Source organism: Amphibalanus amphitrite, unplaced genomic scaffold, assembly GCF_019059575.1.
Source record: "Amphibalanus amphitrite isolate SeventyFive unplaced genomic scaffold, NRLGWU_Aamphi_draft 001061F_arrow, whole genome shotgun sequence".
Taxonomy (NCBI): domain Eukaryota; kingdom Metazoa; phylum Arthropoda; class Thecostraca; order Balanomorpha; family Balanidae; genus Amphibalanus; species Amphibalanus amphitrite.
The window spans coordinates 43,487-69,152 of NW_024882555.1; the positions used below are offsets into that span (position 1 = coordinate 43,487).

General features: G+C 51.3%; 1 protein-coding gene across 7 annotated transcripts; it reads left to right on the forward strand.

Moving 5' to 3' along the window:
* Window positions 1-25,443, forward strand: LOC122369679 (uncharacterized PE-PGRS family protein PE_PGRS54-like). 7 transcript variants are annotated; one of them, XM_043344595.1, is made up of 15 exons: window positions 8-70; window positions 12,737-12,804; window positions 13,062-13,473; window positions 13,770-14,360; window positions 14,758-15,798; window positions 16,146-16,838; window positions 17,126-17,533; window positions 17,801-17,992; window positions 18,438-19,094; window positions 19,519-20,004; window positions 20,289-20,837; window positions 21,291-22,141; window positions 23,501-23,700; window positions 23,968-24,061; window positions 24,465-25,443. In XM_043344595.1, the coding sequence occupies exons 2-15, from the start codon at window positions 12,759-12,761 to the stop codon at window positions 24,737-24,739; spliced, it is 6,495 nt and encodes a 2,164-aa protein (XP_043200530.1). In that variant the 5' UTR covers window positions 8-70; window positions 12,737-12,758; the 3' UTR covers window positions 24,740-25,443. The 7 variants fall into 7 exon arrangements, with proteins under 7 accessions (XP_043200528.1, XP_043200530.1, XP_043200529.1 ...); XM_043344594.1 differs by having other exon boundaries at window positions 16,146-16,557; window positions 16,648-16,838; window positions 17,126-17,992; XM_043344593.1 differs by having other exon boundaries at window positions 1-70; window positions 17,126-17,992.
* Window positions 25,444-25,666: the final 223 nt, after the last annotated feature.

Below are 25,666 nucleotides of genomic sequence, written 5' to 3' on the forward strand. Positions count from 1 at the left end.
GGTGGTTGGCAGTGACGCGCGCGGGTCGGGTGAGCTCCTGTGACACGAGATCGGGCATTATCGACACCAGGTGAGGAGCTGCGGCACTCCGAGAGCTGCATATCGAGACTCGATGGTGGTGAGCTGGGAACCAGTGCGCTTCCTTAGTGACATACTTCTGCTTCTTGGTGACCACAGAGATTACCTAGCTATTTAATAATTACTTTTATGTTCATGCCATAATGGTTAACGTCAATATGGTTAATTTTCCCAATTAAGAAAAGCACTTCGAAATATTTAAGTTGGCCGTGTTGCTTTTAAACAGGGATGGGAATCTCCAGCCCGCCCGGCCCTTGGCCTTCTGCTTTCGGGCCCGATGAACGTATGGGTTCATGGTATGGAAAACAATTTGGAACTCGCTTTCGAAACCTAAAACAGTCACTTTAAGAGGGTATATTTTTCATATGGCACAGGATAAAACGTATTATCTCCATCGCATAACAATTATTGGTGCATTACTTTTCAAACGTTGCGTCCAATTAGCGTTTATGGTAAAGCTCATCCCATTCGTTCACCAACTATCCATTAAATTATAGAACCCGACAGGATGGGGAAGTAATTTCGTATCTGTATTTACGACAATCAACATAAGGAACACTGAATATATTTTGAAGTCATATTCAATTTGATTCCCAAATGTTAGACTTGCCATTTCAGCAATAAATACTTTCTTCTGTAAAAACGTTGCAAAAAATGTCAAACACGTATCGTGCTCTGAAATACTTTGAATGGTCAAACATTTACCGTCGTCATTTCACCATGCATCTATGCACATCTTATACACGGAAAACGGTGAAACTGAACCTTGTTTGTGACGACGAAATATGCTATTGCTGAGAAGCTTTTTTATCGACTGTAGTTAAGTAATCGGGAGCACCCGTACATTTTCACACGGATAAACATGTTGTGCGTCGTTTGTCGTTCGTTCATCTGATTGCCAACGAGCAACGATTTAAATGCCGGGAACATGCACGCCTACGTTTCTGGAAGAAAAAAATGCCTCATTGATGCATACGCCAATAGTATTTATGCGGCTTCAATGCTACTACAGCGCAATGCAAACAAGGTTTAAGGGTTAAGAGCTTGTTACACCGCAAATCTCTTAGTTAGAGCTGATTTGTTTCCTTTGAATACAACATTAAATGAAGTCCTTCCCTCGCCGGCACAGGGGGGGGGGGGGTTGATGCAACCCCCCCTAAGGTTTTTCGCGAATAACTCGCGTAAAAAGCGGCCGATCGCGACGAAACTTTCAGTACCCTCGCATTGATCAATTTTACACCTACCCTGAAAATTTCATGACCGTGACCCCAATGACCCTTGACCTGTGACCTCTTTTCTGTGACCATGTTTGGCCGAAATCGCGGTTCGGCGCATGTCGGCTCGCATTAGCCGCGCGTTTGCAAGCTTTTCGTGGTTTCAAACGTTCAAACATGTGATTTGATGCTGCTCCCATGCATTAGGGTGGGTGTCAAGGTCACCTGAAGGTCAGGTCAGGTCATTGACCTTTGGTGACCTCGGGTGACCTCGGTTCACTTTTTCGAGTTTTACATGTTTCTAGGCTAGTTTTTGGAGCTGAATTCGAATTTAGCAACCATTTGAACATTTACGAAGTAGTTTTGGTGCCTTCGTAACATGTTACGAAGCTGTCCGAGGCGGTTGACACGTAATACGAATACCCGTCACAACCCCTACCGGTTGACCTGACCTGACCTGACCCGACCTGGTCTAAATGCTTAAAGACATCATCTCTGATCAAAACTAACACGATATTCGTGATCAGCACCCCGGAAAACCACATAGCAGCCACACTTTACGACTTTCTAACAGGTCCCGATTTTCCCGGTTTTCGGGTCATTGACCTGACCTGGAAGGTCACCCGATGACCTAGGACCTTAAAATTGGGTATCATCGGCTTCCTCTCGTGACGGGCAACACGCTCGTTTTTTTCCGCGAAGCTCTAGCTCGATCAGGGGCCAAACGCGAGGGGGGGGGTCGTACCAACCCCCCCTTGTGCCGTCGAAGGACTCAAAATTGCCTGTGCCGGCGAGGGTTAAAGCATCTTGGCAGACAATTTACCGAGCTTACGATAAGTATATAACTTCCCACCGAGCTTTCCGCTCAGGGCAAAATTTCCCTTTAGGTTGTCAATCATGGTATCTTGAGGACACTGCCCAGAATAAATTAATAATGATCCCACTCTTCTGAAAACGCATATACGTGCTCCATATGCATACTGTAAACTAAAGCGCATTTTGTTTTTAGCGTGCAAAGGTCAACGCAGGCGCAATTAAAATGTTATCTTTTAGTCTTATTTTGCTAGAAAGTAAAATAAATAAAATAAACACACCACAAAAGTCATGCCAAAAACCAACGTAGACGTGCACTATCCTTTGGGTTCTTTGGAACCGGAAACCTTTTAAGTCCTTTGGAGATACTTACGTATTAAATGACACCCGGCTATCCTGTTAACTGCAGATCTTTGCAATTTTTAGCTAATTAGTATCTTGTCATTTGCTCATTAACAGGTTACTCGAGACGAGAAAAACAGGTCCAGATCGCATTAGAGATTGTATAATTGGAAGCGTTGCAAACGTAGTACACTGTCCTGCTCAAGCAAGGTCACTGAAGGTCAAGGCAAACTCCGTGCCGTAGATGCACTATAAACCTAGTTGTTTGTGAATATGATAGCAAAGGCTGAATCTCGTACAGTGCCGCATACCCGGAAGGCTTGGAATTGCGATTGTGATTTGTGACTTATTCAGTGCATTGTCTCCAAAATTAAGCATAGTAAAAGACAGTAAAATAAATAATTATATGCCTCATATCGATGGTCCATAGGTTTGATTAAGTATACCATCTTCGAGGTGTCACGATATCATTTTAATTGTAAGTGATGTAACTTATTATATCGCGGGCGCGTATTTCCACCGCTCTATTGTTATGGCATTTAATGCCGCTTTATATTTCAATTGACACACACTCCTGCAAGGATCCAGCACCATATGATGTATCTCTAAGTTTCCCACTCCCACCAGAGCGCTGACTTGCCATGGCGCCATGATACAGCCATTATCACTGACCATTATCACCGATTATTATCACACTATCTCCTATCACCGCCATCACCGGATTTCTGCCCCAGTGACGTCACAATGCGGGCGGGATGGTCAGCTGGCTCGGCCATTTAGTTCGGCTAATCCCCGCGGTCACCGCCTCCCGCTGCTCAGATATAGGAGACTGCAAGTCACACAGGGACGGCGAATTATACGGACGACGGATGCGAGACAGCTTCTGTCCTGAGCTACATAGTGGGTGATCTGATGCGGAGAGGTCACTGGCCCGGGAGCTTTGGGACAGCTTTTATTCCTATTTAGGTGTCTGGAATGTTTTGATGTTTAGCAAACATAACTTCGGGTAGAAACTTTAAAAAGATATCTCTAGTTTTTGCTTCGGTCAAAATCAGATCCACTGCATATTTTTGCTATTAACTAGTCTTGCTAGAAATCCTACCAAGAATAAACATGTTGAGGCCAAATTTGTCTTCCAAACTGCCAATTCTCATCCTCCCCTCCCCCTCCCTGCCACGGCGATTTTCACACACCTCCTGGATCTGTTCACGGTAATTTCGGGCTGAATGCACCCCCGCGGGCCGCGGCTGGGCGCCAGAGCTTCCGTCTCCCTCCGTCGGCACGCCGCGCTCGGCACCGCCAATCGTCTCCCCCGTCCAGTGACGCGGAATGACGGCCACATGACGATTAGCCAGACACAGAGTCGGGTATTATTTCGGTCGCGGCGCGCTGCGTTCCTGTCCCAAAATGGGGGCGCTGAACGGCCCCTGGCCCCGGTAGTCAGCTGACTGCGCACAGTCAGCTGATTGATTTTCGACCCCGGAGGTCGACCCAGTGGGTGGTGGGCCGATTGAGATGAAGCCGTCTCTATATAGGGGCGATATGGATCTTAGATGCAGTTTGACGCCATAATACACCGTGCACGGCCTATTGTTGATAGTCATGGCCAGGAAACATGCACGGAAAGGTAGAACTGTTGATGTTTGCTGCAGAGGGAAAGACAATCATCGGGCTGTTGAAGCAGACATCGGCTCCAAATTGATCCATTAGATGAGCATGTTTGCAATTTCGCAAACCGTAGAGGAGAATGGCATGAGTCGCTCAGAGCTCAACAGCAGCTTCTCCCGATAGGAATTTCCTGGGTCACTGATCTTGAAGCACAGCGCTCTTGCCTCACCAATGCATCAAACTTACCTTCCGCCCACCAAAACACGGCGGAATTTACGCAAACGAGGCATCCCAGCTGAGCTCACCCATAACTGTCGCCACGCTAGCTCATGGTATATTTATGGGTTTCGGGCGGTGCGTCTCCAGGTGCACCGTTAGTGCGTTCGTAAACGCAGCACGCGCGGGACCATTTCGTGCCGCCCGCTGGGGATGCGTTCGGAATGTGAAGACGTGTGGTCGGCGACTGGTTTCACAGCCCAGAAAACTACAGGGTTAGGTGGGAAAGAACCGGTGTTAGGCCCCTGTTCCGTCGTGCAGTCACTAGGCTACCGTGCGGCTCCGCGTTGCAGTCACTGAGCTACCGTGCTGTTCTGCGCTGCAGTCACTGAGTTACCTTTCTGTGCGACGCTGCAGTCACTGAGCTATCTTTCTGTGACGTAATGCAGTCACCGAATAATGCCACAAAATGCTGCTTATGCTTGGTATTATGAAACCTATGGACCATCGAGATGAAACATACAATTATTTAATTTGCTATCTTGCACTATGCGTAACTTTCGAGACAATGCACCGTAAAAAATCACAAATCACGATCACAATTTCAAGCCTTTCGGGTATGTGGCACTCGGTGACAAAACGCTGTTTGACAGTTGAGCTGAGGCCGTGGCGCTCAGCAAAATCATCGAATGATTATTCCCAATTATTCCCGACGCGAAAATCGATATCGATTTCAATCTGCAAGACAGATTTCGTTTTCTTACCGGGTGCTACACAGCACACACTTCTCAGCGCATTTTATTAACCCTTACGCCTGCTGATACGAGATAGGAAGGCCTGCATGCTTCCTAAGGCGACACCCGCAAATTCCAAGGAATCATTTATCAAATAACATATTCGGCCTAGTAACACTCCTGACCTCATAACTGTTTCACCTACGGCGAAACATAATTAATGACGTACACGCAATCGATTTCCGTCGTTTTGACGCTCACCACCTTTAAAATCCGTTAGATGAGAATACCTAACCTGTGAATCACCTTCAGAAGCGCCCACTGGTGTCTGCCAGTGAGCACATGGCCTTCCTTGTGACAAATATGCACGGCTCTCCGGCACTCAATACCCACATCAGATAGTGAGTGGCGGTGTAAAAACTGTCCCCGGTGAGCTGTCGGCCCAGGGTCACTGACCTGACCTCGGTGGGAGACGCGACTCACTTACCGAGTCGCAGGCCGGACCTTAACAGGAATCCGGTGGGGTCGATAGAACGTTTCTGTCGTTCACCATAGGTATTTATGCATCGCTTTATCAACTTGTGACTGATTACAGTTTGTGCTACGTTTAAACTCAATATTTTGAATTACACTGAATAATCGTGTTGCGATGAAATAGCAAAACGGAAAGGACTATGGGCAAACATCAAATCATTTTATCGACACCTACACTTGCTTTAGGTACTCTATTACGTTCATGGCGCCCGAGCCGACGCCTTAAACCAGGTAACTGCCGGCGGAAGGTATGTGCTGCACCGATACGTTGGTCCCCGACCCACTCAGCGCGAACGCAGCACCTATATATCAGCAGATGTTTCGGTTCAGCTGACAGCGACACCGGTCAAAGAAGCGCAAACTAACGGTTAGCGCCGACCAAAAACGCCCGCCGTCTCGACAAGTTTTTACCGATCGGGAGCTTCAAAAGTACGAGTTCGTATGCTGGCGGCACACTTCAATTTGCTACTGTGCACGCTGAATGACTGTGGTAGTGGTATCGCGCTGGGGACTCGTTTATAATGTTTGGTCTTCGGATACTTATCGCTAGCCTGGAGCTCTAATTAATGCTGTTATTAGTAATTCGTTATCTTCATAACTTCATAGAGCCCAAGACATTGTTAGCAACAATAAAGTTTCGGTATGTTCAGAGTTATCAAAATTTATTACCTGACCTTCACCATATCCAACACCTGTGGTAGGTGAGGTGACAGGTCGCTCTGTCCACTGGGTGTTACAATATTAAATTCCCTGTCCCCGTTCGATGCCCATTGTCTCCGGGTCCATAATGACATCACCGCTGCCCCGGAGAAGTGGGACAGCCGCCCCGTTTTCCGGAATCCGGTACTCCCCGGGCGCCGTGACCTACAGAGGTCACTGACCCTGGCGTGCCTGTCGAGGTCAGTAGGCATGAATCACTGGCTTCCCGCCCCGCCCGCCCGCCGCCACCCGGTGACTGGCACTAAACGGGAGCGGGTATTTAGATCAGTCAGCCACGCTCCACGCTGACGCGTCATTCGGCGGTTTGAGGAGCAGGTCAGCGGTGGCACCCGCTCGATAGACTGTCACTCGGCGACATGTCAGCTGTCACTGCCGACACTGCCAATGGCATAGCTGTCACTGTCATTCCTGGGATTACCATAGCTGTATCATTGCATTTAGGTAGCTTCCGAATAAACAAATTATCACGCCTTCCGTAGCAATCTACCAGACTCGGTGTTCGGTATTCGCCAGAAGCCTTGTAAGCTGCGACCGCCCAGTGAACCCAACCCACCCTCTCAGAGGTGTGCGTCCCCTGTGCACGTGGGCACGTGGCGCGCACGTAGCGCCCCTCGCCCACGAGGCCCGTCTCGTTTTATGGCCACTGTTGAAATTCCGGCACGTGACGTCACCAAAACAGCGCGCCGGACACCACGTGACCTTAGGGGCACAGTTATAACGCGATTCGCCGGCCACCACGTGACTGTTGTGCAACATGTCTCACCTCGCAGCGTCGTTCAACACTCTGAGGGGACGATAAATTAGCAGTCTGACTGCATCAAACCATCGGGCGCCGTCCTGTCTTACCACACCTGCCGCTTGGTGCAGGCGCAGCCGACGCATAAAACCAACGGTGTGTGAGACGGGTGTGGAGGCGGGCTGTCTGAGGTGGCGATAGAGGAGGGCACGGCGGGCAAACTCCGCGCCCGGGACGGTGCAATGTGCCGAATCTTTTCAATTTCAGTCGGGTAATTTATGACGTAAATTTGTAATATCTACTGATCCTACACCTACAGGGATCTTTGGATGATAAAACTTGCAATAAAGAACACATTCGAAATCAGCCGTTCAAGCGTCAACGAAGTTCCTTCAAATGCTGCCTGAAGCTAATCAATTCACAAAATCTCAACTAGCCTATGTTCAAAAGGCGGTCGCATAACCCTGGACTAATCAATATGCATTGTAGTCCTTAAATGACGTCAATCGTTATGCCATCTCCTACCGTACCATATAGGACCGACAGGGTCAATATCCCAGGACATCCGCGCCCGGACTGGCCAGGACCATTGACCATTGACAAGTTCGGTCTACCCAGGTCAATCAAATGCGCGCACAGAAAGGTACCAGTGTTCGCGTTGTGCAACGTGGCGCCGGGCGGCTACCGCCCGCGACACCCGCGGCTATCATAAACATAGTGCCGTAAATATTTATGGCCGCGTGCCGTGGGTGTCGAGAGGTGCCGTAGAGTCTGTGACGTCACGGCAATTTATGAGGTCACGGAAACGGATGGGTGGTCTTTAGGGAAGTAATTTCTTCGGTTAAAAGCCAGACTTTAGGGTAAAAATGATAGGTTATGCAAAATGTTTTGCAAGGAGAGTTGATGCTAGTGTTTACAGCTACGAAAAAATGCTCTAATAGCTGCCGCGGGTAATCATTACAAATACAAGGTCAGTAACGGGACCCGGTTGAAGGCTAGGATGATCTGTCGCCAGTTCAATGACCCATCGTACATGTATGAACTATAAACGATAGACTGTCTAGCGGCGGGCTACAGGCGCATGTGATGCATGGTACCGTGATGGCGATAGGCTAAACGACTCATGGACGTTACGAGGTAGTCACGACGGCAACGTTTGAGGTAATATTAATTGAGGATTTATTCAAAACACAGACCGATAACAGTTAAACCTATGCAAACCTGCGAGGCGTGTGCAAATCAAAATGATAAAGGCGATAAAAACACATTTTTTTGCAAATAGTTGTTTACCTAGGCACAGCTAGGGGAAGCCGGGGGAAGCCCGGGCGCGGGGGAAGCCCGGCCACCCCGTTTCCGGCTAAATTATTCACAATAAAATGCTCAACTGTTTGTCCTTTCAGCGTGGCAGCTAAGCTTACGCCAGCAAAAAAGTTAAGGCTAACAAAAATTGCATATTGTTAAAGTTATAGAGCAAAAATGATATTTAAAGGGTTTTTAGCTAAAACGTGAGATATGTTGCACTGTTAATGTTATACCATACAGTACTAATATTTATACGAATGTTTTGTAAGGACCGTTTAAGTGTTTGTAGTGAGGGGTGACGAGGCAGGCTGGCTTAAGTATGACATTTTTTTTCCAAACATCGCTGTTCTAAAATAAAAATTAGCACATTGGGGTAACCCCGGGCGAGTGGCCAAGCTTACCCCCAACCGAGAGCAATGCCACTAAACCACTGTTTTCCATGAGATAATAGGTACTGAGCAGGTTTGGTTTACACCTAGATCAAAGATAAATTTCGAAAATAAACATGTTATCATAGACAAAGCCAGTCATGTCACTTAAGGTCAACTAGGGTCAAACTACGTTTTTGCAGATAACGCGACAGAGAATGAAGCTAGAGCTTCAAAAATGGTGTCGTTGTGTTCTTCTTCATCAGCCGAGTCGAATGATATGCAATATGATGCATTAAGGTAAAAAGAAAAATAAATTTTAAGGAATTTTGAAATACACATTTTTTGTCAATTTTGCATCACGATTTTCATCGACCTGTACTGTATATGTGGTAGACGCTAGCTAAAATACCAGTAGTGACATAAACTCTAAGATGTCCAGGGCTAATCAGTACCTTAATATTTCACTTTCCGTTAATATTTGGAAGACAGATAATGGTTTCATCAACTCGTTGTAAAGCGCTGGGGAGGTGGCCGGCGTTACCCCTATGCCGGGCTTACCCCAGAAAAATCAACACTTTTTTAAAACTCGATTTTCTCAACCTTATACTTGTTCCACGAAACCGAATTTTTGGGAAGACACGGCCAATGAACTTAGCTAGCTAACAGGATATCAACATTTTATACAGCACGTATGGTATGTAATAAAAATGAAAAAGAGCTTACTATGCCGGGCTTCCCCCGGCTTCCCCTATTTTGCTGTTCATTCAACACAATTTAACTGTTAAAAAAACATCAACTGCACTCAGCACCACCCTACGTTAACACCTCATGTGAGGCACTCCACTGACAAGCGAATCGTCTCCCACCTCCCTGTAGCAGGCAGCTGAGCCCCGGCTAAGGCCCATCCCATATATGTACTCCATTAGCATGACACAGTCGCAGCACTCGTGATGAGTTGAGGCTCAGTTGAGGTCATTGCAAACAGCGGTAAGATGAGCGGCGATCATTGTCGCCCCTTCTGCAGAGGCAGAACACAGTGCACACGATCCAATAACAGGAGTATCTGTGGCTGACAGCTCTGCAAGACCCATCCGGTGGCAAATGATGAATTAATTACACCGGGAAACAATCAATATCAAGTTATTGCCAGTTCCGGCAGGCCAGATTAAGCCGTCTGTGTTCCCGTCAAGCATGCACCCTGATCGTGTCCACCGCGCCTTTCAGAAGTCACAAATTACACAATAATAAAAATGGTGTGCGAATGCGATTTCAATCTCAACTAGTCGCTGGTTCCGATTGGAACGATTTGTGACATTTCTGACATTTTTGGCTGATCTGTGACATCTCTCTGACAAGGCCGTGGGGTCACCACTGTCAGAAACCCGTCTCGGCAGGACTCTGCTCAGTTGCAGCTTCAAATACTGGCCGCCTCATTAAAACTCGCCCCCACCTGCACCAAGGTGTCAGACTCCGCGCAGCCCGGCCGCGACCTTGACTGACCTTGACGCGACCCTGCGACGGGGTAGAGCAGGATGCTCCCCGCTCTGTGAGGCCTATCTCTTCACATTGCATCACTCACTCTAGTTCCCTCTACCCGGGACACAGGCTCATGACCCGACTACTCAGGATGCTAATGACATGCGTCGTCGACACAGCAACTCAGCTGGTGTGTCAATGATCTCAGTAATCCCCCGGCTATTGGACGCACCTCAGGTATTTGTCGCCGGCACCGCAGCGGTCACGGCGCAGCGCGGGGGCGGGTGGGGGTCAGGGGAGACAGCAATGTTGCACGGCCCCCGTCGGGCGGTCCGCGTATTTTCACTCACAGCAGGGGGCGAGGGAGGAACCCGATGCTTGGAACCCCTCCAAGTGGTACGGAATGCTGCCACTTTGTGTGGGTATTCTGCACAGAACGCAGTGGGTTATTTACTGACCTATGCTTATGCGGAGTACCAGAGATGCTGCGAGGTAAATTGAAATAAGTGAGCTGTTTATCGTGTTTAAGTGGGTTGTAAATCAAACCAGGGTGCGCTGCATCCCTAGGTTCTGGAGAATAAATGTCATAGAAGACAGTGATGAGATGCAATACCACCAGTGACCAAATAGATTGATATCTGCTTTGAAATTCAGCCAGCATAGATTCACTCAAAGTTAATTGTAGTGCAACTGTAAGAGACGACATTGAGGCAGACGTCAAAATCATACAAAATGCTTTGAATCATTTACAATCGTTGATTCTTGTAGGGCAGAATCCTTTCAAGACAAAATGGTTGGATATATTACGGTTTATCGTTGTGCAACTGTACAGGGCACACACCTCCACGCCAAAACTTTCGGGATTCTTTCGGGATTCAAAACCAAAGTTACGAGTGAACAACGACATCATCAGCCAAATGTCATTAACTTCCAACTAAAGGTCAGGTTCACTACCCCGCTGAAGTAGTTAGTTGCTCCAGTGGCGCAGGTCGGGAGTCAGTGACCTGCACCCCTCATCGCTCACCCAGGGTCACCTGGCCGCAGCTGCCCGCTCTATTCCCGTGCCGCCGTCACGGGGGCCGTCCGTGACGCGTGATCGCGTAACGCGACCCTCCGTGACGCCGCCGACAGCCACGTGACGGCGCCGTGACGTCACGGCCGTGTGACGGCGCGGTAGTGTGTTCAGAAATAGCGGCTCCATTAATGTATCAGATGCATTACATATCTCCCCATGCTTTTTGTCAGAATGTGAACTAAAAACCATATACCTCCATTGGTGACACAGGGTGTATCTTATTCGTTATGTCAGAAGGTGTTTAATCCATCGTCCTTCAGTCACTCATAGCTAAGTGCTTTTTGAACCATCCCAGCGAATATATGCCATCTATGGCGCTCCAAAGTTGATCAAACGTAACAAGACCAGTTCCTATCCATGGCAAGTGTTCACTCTTCCGTCACCGCCAATATTTGCCGCGGCCTGACGCTCCAATGCGTATCCAATACACGACGCTCCAATACCGGCTGTACGACGATCGCGGCGCGGCCAGCCGCCGGAACGCGGCCAATTCGACGCGGTTCCGTGAGAATGCGGCGAGTAATGGGGCGCGGCGGCGAACCGACCGCGCGCGGGAGCGGTAGATGGCGCATCGCTGGTATAACTTGACCGGCAGTGGGCGATTTATAGTCACTTGATGCGAGACTGAGAAGTTGGATAGGCGCGAGGCCGAATGAAAATAAAACACACGATATTTTCTGGTGTCGAATAATCTGTTTCTTAAGATGTAGAGATAAGGTATAGCAAGCACAATTAAAATTCAAACATGTGAAAACCATATCTGCATAAAGCACAGGCTGCAAAAGTGTAAAAACATCACTCTTTGCATTCCGCTGTCGTCGTTTATATGACTGACACGCGGGCTCGTAAAGAATTCCCCAAATACTATTACGAAATTGCCCGGCCCGTTTCTGGTTTAAACTATTTAAAACGCCGCGACCATAATTAGTGCATTGTTGCATATTGCGCAATTCAGAAAACCAGTGGATGCCCTAGGCCACCTCTGCCGTCAGAGCTGACATCTGGGGGTCGAAAAAGGTTGCACTTGTAACTTTGGCTTCAACGCTTCACAATTCACACAGCCAGCTCGGGACCCAGCCGAGTCTGAAAGGATCGCAACGATACGGCTTGGACCCCCATGTAACATTCTCAAGTTAAAGGAGTCGTGGCTAGGTGGTAAATTATCTTACAGCTAAGCGTTGAGGAGGGATTATCTGGATCTGATAACAAATCATTAGGCAGCGAGGTAATGATTATAATTAGCAGAGCACCCACATTCGGGCTCCGGCAATGTATGCTGCTACGCAAATGCTGTTCTGCGTTTTGAGCAATTTCGTCTGTGTTTGCATTACCGGGAAGTCGTGACGGCCTATTGACACCGCTTTGCCGTGTTTTTCTGTTTATTTCCAGGGGGATCGATGATACCCCGAGGGCACTGTTTTGACGTGTCTCCTTCTCTTTCCAGGGGGATCGATGATATAGAACTACATGGACCAGCCCCAAGGGCACGGTTTTGACGTGCCTCTTTCTCTTTCCAGGGGGATCGGTGATACCCCAACAATGGCGCTCCGGTGGGCGCTTCTAGTCGCCTTGGCCGCAGTGCCCGGTAAGCATAGAACACATAAATGGACAGGATCATAGCAGCAGGTGTATAGTGTGTACAGTAGTCGGTACAAGAACCAGAGACCACCCGTTCCAAACTTGCTCGAAACCTCGCAAAATGTTTGATATCAAATTCCTTTTGAAATATCGAACTTCAATGTTAGTAGAGCATCAATCAATCGAGGTCATTTCACTGATGCCAATCGTGTATTCACCCCAACCACAACTGAGGCCGCTGACGGGGTTTGGCCGCGTTTCCAGCGGAGCCCGCGTCGATGGCATTCGGCTCCGGAGGCCGACACGCCCCGGTCAATATGGCGACGGGCCGGCACCTCCCCGACGACTGGAGCCAGTACGAGGAATGGAAACAGCAGCAGCAGCAGCAGCAGCAGCAGCAGCAGGGCTCCTCCTGGCAGTCGCAGGGCAGCTGGTCCTCCGGGTCCTCCTGGGGACACGGCTCCGGGTCCACGCAGAGCGGGTCCTGGATCCAGGGCAGCGGCACAGGGAACATTGGCAGCGTGGTCAGCGCCAACGGCACCGTAATCAGCAGCGGCAGCAGCAGCAGCGGCAGCAGCAGCAGCAGCTCGGCGACAGCGAGCGACGACTCTGCGCTGCCGTGTCCCGGCCCCGGCCCCGGCACGGAGTACTTCACCTATCCCGGCAACTGCGCCAAGTAAGTGACGCCGAGGACACACTCATTGCTGCTTGTGATGAGTGGATCAAGGAGAATGCGCCTCCTCAGTAAATTTGTGTTCTTTCATTCAACTTGTTGTCGGCTTCCAAAGACTGACTGAGACTCAGTACCATGTGATAACGAAGACGTGCTTTCATCACCCGAGGCTTACCACAAACGGTTTAAGACTGACAAGCAGTTTTCCGATTGTCTAAGGCTGAGTAACAGCTATTTATTCTATGCGGGCGTTCCACCATATAGGTATCTGACGGCGGACACCCCCTCGTTTCCGTCAGGTTCTACCGCTGCGTGCCGCAGTCGGTGGACGGCACCGTCTTCAAGGCCTTCAGCTTCGACTGTCCGCCCGGAACCGCCTTCGACGCCGCCAACGAGCTGTGCAACTTCCCCGAGGCCATCGAGCCCAAACCCGACTGCGTCGCCGGAGCCGGAGCCTCGGGATCCGGAGCGACCGGAGGATCTGGCAGTACAAGTGGATCTGGCAGTACTAGTGGATCTGGAAGTACTAGTGGATCTGGAAGCACTAGTGGATCTGGAAGTACCGGAGGATCGGGTAGTACTAGTGGATCTGGCAGTACTAGTGGATCTGGCAGCACTGGTGGATCCGGTGCCACTGGCGGTTCTGGAAGCACTGGAGGATCAGGTAGCGCCGGCGGGTCTGAAAGTGTCGGAGGTTCCGGTAGCACTGGAAGCACTGGTGGATCTGGAAGTACTGGTGGATCCTCAAGCACTGGAGGTTCTGGAAGCACTGGCGGATCTGGCAGCACCGGTCAAGCTCAGTCCTCTGAGGTGATCGAGGGTGCTGGCCAGCCGTCCTCACAGCCGTGCCCCGGAGCCGGGTTCTTCGCCTACCCGGGGGACTGCGCAAAGTGAGTTACTCCGTAATATGTCGCGATTGTTGGTTCTTATCAATGCTCGTATACATGACAAAGGCATATTTCTAGCCTTATCCTAGTTGCAGTTTTTATTTTACAAAATCGGTAAATAATGTTTATGTCTTTGACATCTTGGGTTCTTGCAAAGCTCCATAAAAATGGAAACCGTTTTGAAACTTAAGAACGACTTTAGAAGCATCCAGCTAACAGCAACAACCAGCTTCCTCTTTTTTAGATAAAATGATCATAGTCCTGCTCGCCAATGCTCATAGCAATTACTGAAATGATACCCTGTCGTCGAGCCGTTGAATCAGAGCATTGGACCTTTGCCGTTGTCCATTCGTGACCCGATCTGGCGTAGCACACGCTGACCCCGCTGTCCTCCCGCCAGGTACCTGCGCTGCTGGGACCGGTTCGGCACGGGCCAGATGGTGGCCTTTGAGTACACCTGCGCCGAGGGACTGGTGTTTGACGATCAGCTCAGTGTGTGTAACTGGCCCAGCGCCGTCAGCAGGCCAGACTGTGCCGCCGGAGCCGGGGGAAGCAGCGGAGGAACTGCGGGAACTGGAGGAACAGGAGGCACTGGAGGCACTGGAGGTACCGGAGGTACTGGAGGAACCGGAGGAACTGGGGGCACCGGAGCTACTGGAGGAACTGGAAGCACCGGAGGTACTGGAGGCACAGGAGGTACTGGAGGCATCGGAGGCACTGGAGGAACTGGAAGCACCGGAGGAACTGGAAGCACCGGAGGAACTGGAGGTACTGGAGGTTCTGGAGGAACTGAAGGAACTGGAGGTTCTGGAGGCACCGGCGGAACTGGAGGTACTGGAGGAACTGGCAGTACTGGAGGAACTGAAGGTTCAGGAAGCACCGGAGGCACTGGAGGTACTGCAGGAACTGGAGGTACTGGTGGTACTGGAGGTACTGGTGGTACTGGAGGTACTGGTGGTACTGGAGGTACTGGTGGTACTGGAGGTACTGGTGGTACTGGAGGTACCGAGGGAGCTGGAGGTACTGGAGGAACTGGAGGCACTGGAAGCACCGGTGGAATTGGAGGTACTGGTGAAACTGGAGGTACTGGTGGCACTGGAGGTTCTGGAGGAACCGGAGGTACTGGAGGAACTGGTGGAACTGGCAGTACTGGAGGAACTGAAGGTTCAGGAAGTACTGGAGGCACTGGAGGTACTGCAGGAACTGGAGGCACTGGAGGCACCGGTAGCACTGGAGGAACTGGCAGTACTGGAGGCACTGGTGGAACTGGGGGAACTGGTGCAGCTGGAGGTACTGGTGGTACTGGAGGTACTGGAAGCTCTGGAGGAACCGGAGAAACTGGAGGGACCGGAGGTTCTGGCAACACCGCGGACTCTGGCGCGAACGGAGGACAATTCACCTGCACCCAGGCCGGTTTCTTCCCGAACGAAGACTGCAAAAAGTAAGTGCTTAACGCTTTATACCTCGATTTATATTGGGGCAAAGGAAGACAAAGTTTGCCAACACGCAGGGCAGTTACACATTGGGAATTCAGGCAGCATTGGTATATGAAATATAAAACTGCAGGTGCCAAAGAACACGGTAAAGAAGCGCTATCAATATGTAGCGTACAGGCCTCAAGTTATTAAATAATGAACACCAGCTGCATCAACGCTAGAGGGTTAACAACATAATTCCTTCTGCAGGTCACTCATGTTACTGGCTATACTATTACCACACAGCTTCCCCGCTTACCAGCGAACGTGCTCTTTCAATGGACTGACCATCACCCACCTGTCCCTTCGTCAGGTTCTACGAGTGTGTTGACTGGAACGGCGACGGCTCCCTGTTCGGCGTCTTCACCAAGGACTGTCCGCCGGGAACCATGTTCGACGCCAACATGAACGACGGCCTGGGCGGCTGCAACTTCCCCAGTGCCATCGAGCCGCCGCCGGCCTGTCTGGGAGAGACTGGAGCGGAAGGAGGCACTGGAACCGGAGGAAGTGCAGGAGCTGGAGGAACTGATGGTTCTGGAGGAAGCTCTGGAACTGGAGGAGGCGAGGGAACTGTAGGTACTGCTGGAGCTGGAGGAAGTGCTGGAACTGCAGGAACAGCTGGAATTGGAGGAAGTACCGGTACTGGAGGAAGCGAGGGTACCGGAGGAACTTCTGGTACTGGAGGCAGTGCTGGTACTGAAGGAAGCGCAGGCACTGGAGGAAGTGCTGGAACTGGGGGAACTGCTGGTACTGGAGGCAGTGCTGGTACCGGAGGAGGTGCTGGAACTGGAGGAACTGCTGCAACTGAAGGAAGCGCCGGAACTGGAGGAACTGCTGGAGCCGGTGGCTCTGAGCTCGAAGGCTCTGGCGATATTGAAGGATCTGGTGTGACCGGTGGCACTGGAGAAATTGAAGGATCTGGGGACATCGAAGGCTCTGCATCGAGCGGCGAAGGACAGTTTACCTGCACCCAGGCTGGGTTCGTCCCGCATGAAGACTGCAGAAAGTAAGTAAAATAGCTATATGCATTAGTTACTTCCTTTTACATGTCTAGATCAAAAACCACTGCCACAGTGATAAATAATAACGCAATCTTACGATTTTGAGCGTATCTCAAAAATCAAATCAAGGAAAGGTGCTTAGCCGAGAAAAAAAACCAAGATCCCTGTATCCTGCCTACAACCACAAGAGCAGGGCGTATGTCAGAAGTATGAAATAAGAGTGCACTGGTGTTTAAGACCAGCATGACTTGTTCTTCAGCGATTGTCCCTAAATGGCCCTAACTCTTCGCAGGTTCTACACTTGCGTGGACTGGTTCGGCGACGGCAGCTCCTTCACAGTCTACACGCAGGACTGCGCCCCGGGAACCATGTTCGATGCCAACATGAACGACGGGGACGGCGGCTGCAACTTCCCCGGTGCCATCGAGCCGCCGCCAGCCTGTCTCGGAGAGGCTGGAGCAGAAGGAGGCGCTGGAACCGGCGGAAGTGTAGGAGCTGGAGGAGGCGAGGGAACTGGAGAAACTGCTGGAACTGAAGGAAGTGCCGGAACTGGAGGAACTGCCGGGACTGGAGAAAGTTCTGGAACTGGAGGAGGCGAGGGAACTGGAACTGCCGGAACTGGAGGAAGTGCTGGAACTGGAGCAAGTGCTGGAAATGGAGGAAGTGCTGGAACTGGAGGAAGTGCTGGTACCGGAGGATCATCTGGAACTGGAGGAACTGAGGGCACTGGAGGAGGTACGGGCTCTGGAAGTGCTGGAACTGGAGGAAGTTCTGGAGCTGGAGGAAGCGAAGGTACCGGAGGAACTTCTGGAACTGGAGGAAGCGAGGGAACTGGAGGTACTGCTGGAACTGGAGGAAGCGCTGAAACTGGAGGAACTGCTGGAACTGGAGGAAGTTCTGGAGCTGGAGGAAGCGAAGGTACCGAAGAAACTTCTGGAACTGGAGGAAGCGAGGGTACTGGTGGTAGTTCTGGAACTGGAGGAACTGCTGGAGCCGGTGGCTCTGAGGTCGAAGGCTCTGGCGACGTTGAAGGATCTAGCGTGACCGGTGGCACTGGAGAAATTGAGGGCTCTGGGGACATCGAAGGCTCTGCATCGAGCGGCGAAGGACAGTTTACCTGCACCCAGGGTGGATTCTTCCAGCATGAAGACTGCAAAAAGTAAGTATCACTAGACTTATTTACAGGTGTCTCAGAGACTAATTTTCCAAGACAAATACACGATCACACGTTTTGATGTAGGTGTGCTCACTGCTCAGGGTAACAAGGTAGGCGGCGATCCGATTATATAACATCTAAGTTTGAATGCAAAATTTGATGTACCGCAGATGACACCGGCATGACTAAAAAACTTACAGCCACGGCATACATCAGCTGATCAGACACCATTGCTGCTGATGACCTTGTTGATGCCGAACATGTGCGCTCCTTATAAACGCAACCCATAATGCAATGTACTTGAAGGCCATCACCGGATCAATAAAAAATAATGCCGTCGTCGCCGAGTTTCCAACCAATTAGGTACCCAGGCGACTTGTTGTAATGACTTGAAAGCGAGAAGGCTCTCCAGGCCACTAACTCTCTTCTCCACCTCTCCCTCCGCCAGGTTCTACGAGTGTGTTGACTGGAACGGCGACGGATCACTGTTCGGCGTCTTCACCAAGGACTGTCCGCCGGGAACCATGTTCGACGCCAACATGAACGAAGGTCTGGGCGGCTGCAACTTCCCCAGTGCCATCGAGCCGCCGCCCGCCTGTCTGGGAGAGACTGGAGCGGAAGGAGGCGCTGGAACCGGAGGAAGTGCAGGTACCGGGGGAACTTCTGGATCTGAAGGAAGTGAGGGTACCGGAGGATCTTCTGGAACTCAAGGAAGTGCTGGGACCGGAGGTACTGCTGGAACTGGAGGAAGTGCTGGGACTGGAGGAAGTGCTGGGACTGGAGGAAATTCTGGAACTGGAGGAAGCGAGGGCACTGGAGGAAGCGAGGGCACTGGAGGAAGTACAGGCTCTGGAGGAACTGCTGGCACTGGAGGAAGTGCCGGAACAGGAGGAAGCGAAGGCACCGGAGGAAGTGCCGGAACTGGAGAAGGTGCTGGAGTCGGTGGCTCCGAGCTCGAAGGCTCTGGCGATATTGGAGGATCTGGTGCGACCGGTGGCACTGGAGAAATTGAAGGCTCTGGCGACATCGAAGGTTCTGGATCGAGCGGCGAAGGACAGTTTACCTGCACCCAGGGTGGATTCTTCCCGCACGAAGACTGCAAAAAGTAAGTATTTCCAGGCTCGTTGACATTATGTCCCACAGACCACAGTTCTCCAACCCAAATACGTCATGCAACCCCTTGCTATAGGTGTGCGAAGGGTGACAGAGTTAGGCGGTGGTCCAATAATTAATTCAATTTGAAGGAACAAACGAAACGATCACGCACTAGAAAGCGCTTATAAGCGACCAACAACATAGTCGAAGAATACATTAGACGCCGTTCCGTTGTACACCTTGTTGCTTACATACACATACGATCTCTATAAAGATGAGTTACGTTTTTAATGAAGGCTTTCAACGGACAACCATCCCAGTGCCGCCAATGGCGGCACTGACCTTGCAGATTCATAGCTAACCGACCTCTTGAAGTGACTTCATAATCAGCCTTTGCAGGCGACTAACTATCGTCCCACCTCTCCCTCCGCCAGGTTCTACGAGTGCGTTGACTGGAACGGCGACGGTTCCCTGTTCGGCGTCTTCACCAAGGACTGTCCACCGGGAACCATGTTCGACGCCAACATGAACGAAGGCCTGGGCGGCTGCAACTTCCCCAACGCCATCGAGCCGCCGCCAGCCTGTCTCGAAGAGGCTGGAGCGGAAGGGGGCGCTGGAACCGGCGTAAGTGCAGGTACTGAGGGAAGTGCAGGAGCTGGAGGAGCTGCTGGAACTGAGGGAAATGCTGGAACCGGAGAAACCGGCAGCTCTGGCACCGGTGGCTCTGAGGTCGAAGGTTCTGGCGATCTTGAAGGCTCCGGTGAGACTGGTGGTACCGGAGAAGTTGAGGGCTCCGGAGAAATTATAGAGGGCTCTGGCGACGTTGAAGGCTCCGGCGACATCGAAGGCTCTGCATCGAGTGGCGAAGGACAGTTTACCTGCACCCAGGCTGGATTCTTCCCACATGAAGACTGCAGGAAGTAAGTAAAATGACAAAGCACGCCGCACGGTCTTTGCCCATCACGTTCTCAAGGCAACTCATGGTCATGCACACGAAGGTCATGCCTGTCTTGATTATGAGCTTACTTCTGCTGTACTGTTCATCATTGAAAAGACCTTCGATGATACTGGTATCCATTCCTTACCCGGTAACAAGCAGATATCTTATGCTAAAACCCTCTAATCATTATGCGGCATATACATGAGAGAGGTCGCAAGTGTTGTGCAGCATTGGCACGTTGTTACCTATACTTAATTTCCGCAGGTTCTACACTTGCGTGGACTGGTTCGGCGACGGCAGCTCCTTCACAGTTTACACGCAGGACTGCGCCCCGGGAACCATGTTCGATGCCAACATGAACGACGGGGACGGCGGCTGCAACTTCCCCGGTGCCATCGAGCCGCCGCCAGCCTGTCTAGGAGATGCTGGAGCGGAAGGAGGTGCTGGAACCGGCGGAAGTACTGGAACTGGAGGAAGCACTGGAACCGGAGGAAGTGCCGGGTCTGGAGGAAGTGCCGAGTCTGGAGGAAGTGCTGGTACCGGAGGATCCTCTGAAACTGAAGGGAGCGAAGGTGCCGGAGGAACTTCTGGAGCTGGAGGCAGCGCTGGAGCCGGTGGCTCTGAGGTCGAAGGCTCTGGCGATGTTGAGGGCTCCGGCGAGACCGGTGGCATTGGAGAAGTTGAGGGCTCCGGAGAAATTGAGGGCTCAGGGGACATCGAAGGCTCTGGGGACATCGAAGGTTCTGCATCGAGCCCCGAAGGACAGTTTACCTGTACCCAGGGTGGATTCTTCCCGCACGAAGACTGCAGAAAGTAAGTGTTTCCAGGCTCATTTACAGTGCAATCACACACTGATTTTAAGCCCAAATGTACCATTTTACCTACCTTTGATGTAGATTTGCTATTGGCGTAACAAACTTAGATAGTGATCAATACACTTTACCGATCAAACAAAAAGATGCCTAACGCACCACCGCAAAGGCTTAGACTGACATTACAGCCACGGTTATATATAAGACGCGGTTCCGTTCCAGATCAAGGTGATTGCGGACAGGTGACGGACGGACGGACTACATTATCGTTAACGAAGGGGTGACCTCGCAAGCGGCCTTTCCAGGCGACTGACCATCGTTGATCCTCCCCATGTCATTTTCTTCGAGTCAGGTTCTCTATCTAGCCGACTTCTTCAAGTGACTTCAATGAGTGTCCACAGCGATCAGCCTTTGCAGGCGACTGACCATCGTCCTCAACTCTCTCCCCTGTCAGGTTCTACGAGTGCGTTGACTGGAACGGCGACGGCTCCCTGTTCGGCGTCTTCACCAAGGACTGTCCGCCGGGAACCATGTTCGACGCCAACATGAACGACGGCCTGGGCGGCTGCAACTTCCCCAGTGCCATCGAGCCGCCGCCGGCCTGTCTGGACGGAGCCGAGGGCGCCGTGGAAGGATCGGGAGAGGAGGGCGAGGGAGGAACTGCTGGAGGAACTGGCGAAGGGTCTACTGGTGGATCTACAGGAACGGGTGGAGAATCAGCCACTGGAGGATCTACTGGAACGGGTGGAGAATCAGCCACTGAAGGATCTACTGGAACTGGCGGAGAGACAGCTACTGGTGGATCTTCCGGAACTGGCGGAGAGTCGACCACTGGAGGTTCTACTGGAACGGGTGGAGAATCAGCTACTGGCGGTTCTACAGGAACGGGTGGAGAATCAGCCACTGCAGGATCTACTGGAACTGGAGGATCTACCGGATCTGGCGGAGAGTCAGCTACTGGAGGATCTACAGGAACTGGTGGAGAATCAGCCACTGGAGGATCTACAGGAACTGGTGGAGAATCAGCCACTGGAGGATCTACAGGAACTGGTGGAGAGACGGCCACCGGCGGCTCTGGCGAATCTAGCAGTGGATCCGGCAGTGGATCTGGCAGCAGTTCCGGCGGCTCCGGCAGCTCTGAGGAGTTCTCTCTGACCTGCGGCCGCTCCGGCGCGCTGCGCCACCCGGTGTTCTGTAACCAGTTCTACCGGTGTGAGTGGAGCGGAAAGCTCTGGTCGTTCGTGGTCGGCGCGTGCTCCGACGACCAGATCTACGACGAACAGCAGCAGACCTGCGTCCAACGACGTGAGTAACGCCGCAGTAATGACAGATGGAAATGGATGGCATTTATTAGTTAGTTAGTTAATCAGAGTTGGAGGCCATTGCGTCGCGTAAGCTTGACGAATGTTTGATGAAGGCAACGACGACGCAAGGGATGTTCATCGCGTTTGACCTCAAAGAAAGGGTTTTTTATGGATACCTTTTTTGATACAAAAGTGGTTTCTTAGATTTTCCCTCGCCTTAACCCTCGCCGGCCGAGGGGGGGGGGCGGGTGCCGCCCCCCCATAGGGTTTTTTCGCGATAGCTCCGAACACGCTGGCGATAGAGAGCTGAAACTTGGCATACCTGACCTTTGATCCAAGCCGCATCCTTTGACACCAACTGCATTTTTGGGTCAGGTCAGGTCACTGACCTATGACGTCATAAGTGAACCTCTGCACGGTCTTCAGATGTCGCAACTTCGCAACGCCCTCACTGCCAGAGGAGATGTCACAGGGAAATGAAACTTGCAGGATCTAGTATCCATTATGAGTCTCACAACTTGTATATCTCGGATTTTTCCTAAAGGTCATATGAGGTCAGGTCATTTTCGTGACCTCACCATTATAAGTCAATGGGGAAAAATGAAAACTGCTATTCTGGCGCCGGGAACGATCTCCAACTATCTCAAGCACACAGAATCGTGATTTGATGCACTCCTTGCAAGGTTAGATGCGTCACTTTTGCAATGTTGACCTTGCGTGACGTCATTTATGACGTCATCAAGGTCATATTAGTTTTTCGTCAATAACTCTTGATCAAATTGAGCTAGCGAGTCGAGAAAGCCACCAATGGACTCAGGAAGACCTGCCGAATCGAATGATATGCGACATGACCCCTTTCGACCAACTTCGTGACCTGGGGGTGCTGACCTGACCTTGACCTGAGGTCAACACCCCAAGTTGACCTGACCCGGACAAAAAGTATATCATTCGACGCGCCTGAGCGAGGCGAACACGATGCTGCCAAAATCGCGGCTCTGCGGCCGTTTTTTGCGAAGTTATTCACCAAAAACTGAACCGTACCCTGGGGCACTTGACCTGACCTCAGAGGTCATCGGTTGACCTAGGACCTTAAAATCGGGTACCAATCTCTGCGTCTCGTAACGGCGCACACGCTCGTTTTTTCCGCGACGCGCTAGCTCCACCAGGGGCGAAACGGCGAGGGGGGGGTCGTACCCGCCCCCCCCCCCTCGGCCGGCGCGTATGTAGAAAACCAATAGGTCCGGCGAGGGTTAATGTTTATTTTACACAAAACAACCATTCGGTGTCATACCTGCACAAAAAAATCGCCCAAACCAAAACTGTCAGCCTGACCACCCTCTCTCCCTCTGTCCTTCGGCAGCGGCCGGGGAGACGTGTATGGCCATGGGTTTTGGCCTGCCGAGCGGAGACGGGGACGGCGCCCTGCCCGGCGGGGTGCTCCCCGACGGCACCTTCCCCGGCGGAGAACTGCCCGACGGCGTCGAGAGCGACGGTGAAGGCGTCGTTATCGACGGAGAGACGGTGCAGATCCCCGGCAGCTTTGCCAACGACGACACTGAGGTGAGTCCGCGATAGAGACCGGCTGAGAATCGGATAATTCGCGAGAGCTAGCACTGAGAGATACTGGCTGACATCGCATGGGTAGCTGACATGCTACGAGGAATGCTCCAGTAGACACAAGCTAAAGCTACATATTAGATGGTAAATTCTATTTTCAGTTGCTAAAATATTATTGTAAAATCTCTACACATACTTTGTCACCCAAAACGTGCCAATGCACATTGTGTTGAGCTATCCAAAACAGCATTGTCTGTTGTTTGTTTCCAGGACTTCACCTGCAGTGCGGAAGGATTCTTCGAGTTCCCGGGTGACTGCGCACACTTTTACCGCTGCGTGACGCTCGACTCCGGAGATCTCACCAGTGAGTACTCTGTAGTTGTGAGATCTTGAGCCGATGGGACCGACGCGACCTTACCTCAGCTACAAAGGAAAAGGCGGAGGATAGGCGAATGTGAGCTAGCTCTCGTCGAATTTGGACGAGTTCCTTCACGATTCATTGGTAGGTGTCTTCAAGGGAAGCCCTAGAGGACGGGAAATATACTAGTCACGATGGGAGAACGGTCCTTAGTCATTATTTATATCGCTGATTCTGACCTCAGCCGATGTTGAGATATAACACCTCGTCCCCAACATCCCTGACGCACCATTTGTGACCTGTTTCTGACAGATTTGTCCTCCCCCTCCCCCCCCCCAGCTCTTCTGTACAAGTGTCCCGAGCTGTACCAGCTGTGACCCGTGTCTGACAGTTGTATCCCCGCCCCCAGCTCTTCTGTACAAGTGTCCCGAGCGGTACGTGTACGACCCGAGCCAGCGACGCTGCGAGTCCGTCGCCCGGGCGCCCGCCTGCGTCACAGACTCCTCTGCGGTGCTCGAGCTCCGGACGCCCCTCTTCGTGCATCAACTCCAGGAGAGTCAGCTCAAATCGTTCTTCCGGCGCCCCGCCAACCCCCTGCTGAGGATCGGCGGCGGCAGCGACGACGGCATGCCCTACTACGAGATGAACGGCCTGCGCAGGGCCAGGGGCGCCTATTCTCCCTAACTTACTGCCACCTATCGGCATGACGCGGAACTATAGATTCCGTCTCGGGCCGCTGCCGTTTGCGGAGCTGCCGTCGTGAGGGGACCATTTAACGCCCTAAATTCGGGGCGGTATTTATTATTATTGATCTGAGTTGGCAAAGTGGGCATTTCGAGCATTTTTATATCGCGTACACGCTCGAATGGTGGCCGTTTGGCCGGGACATTTAACGCTATACTTGTGCCAACTCGTCGGTGTGTGGTAGGAAGTGTGGACGCCAACGCGTGAAATTCTCATGGACAAAATGCGGCATTAAAATACCTGACATGACGAACAGAAAGTGAGATGAGATTAGACCTATGTGCCGTTGGTAAAGTTCAATATTCGTGGCATTATTGACAATCACGATATTTTGATCCAGGTTATTATTCTTGTTAAGATTAGAGTCCCCACTGAGGTGGACCAGTTTGCTGAAGCTCGTGCGCCGGCGAAGTGTATAGGTATGTCTGTGTGTGTATTGTATGTGTGTGGCGGTCGGCCTATCTCCCCGTCCCGAGCCGCCGTCCACGCTGTGATGAGATGTGATGTGATTATATGTGACGGTAAGGGTGTATTCGCGGTCCGACGGCCATCCGCTAACCTTAGGTCGAGGTATCCCAGGTATACAGGGCATCAGCTGTGTGTGAGCGGGCTCACACACAGCCGAATAAAGGCGTGAAATGTGACAGCGACTTTGATGACAGCGGGGTGTCATCAACACTGGAGACACTTACTGTATGGTTACGGTGACGGATCATACAAGCAGCAAATTATTAAGATAGATAACTTGAGTCCTTTCCAAAGCGGGAAATAATTATGGATGGAAAGCACATCAGAAAAAACACTCTATTTTCTCTTTTTAAAAAGAGTGTTATGACCCAACACTACCAATTTGTAGCGCTGTCCTCC

Coding starts and splice junctions, on each gene's coding strand:
- LOC122369679 (XM_043344593.1), top strand. CDS start 12,759: ATGGCGCTCCGGTGGGCGCTTCTAGTCGCCTTGGCCGCAGTGCCCG. Junction 20,005..20,288: donor CCACATGAAGACTGCAGGAA/GTAAGTAAAATG, acceptor TAATTTCCGCAG/GTTCTACACTTGCGTGGACT. Junction 20,838..21,290: donor CCGCACGAAGACTGCAGAAA/GTAAGTGTTTCC, acceptor CTCCCCTGTCAG/GTTCTACGAGTGCGTTGACT.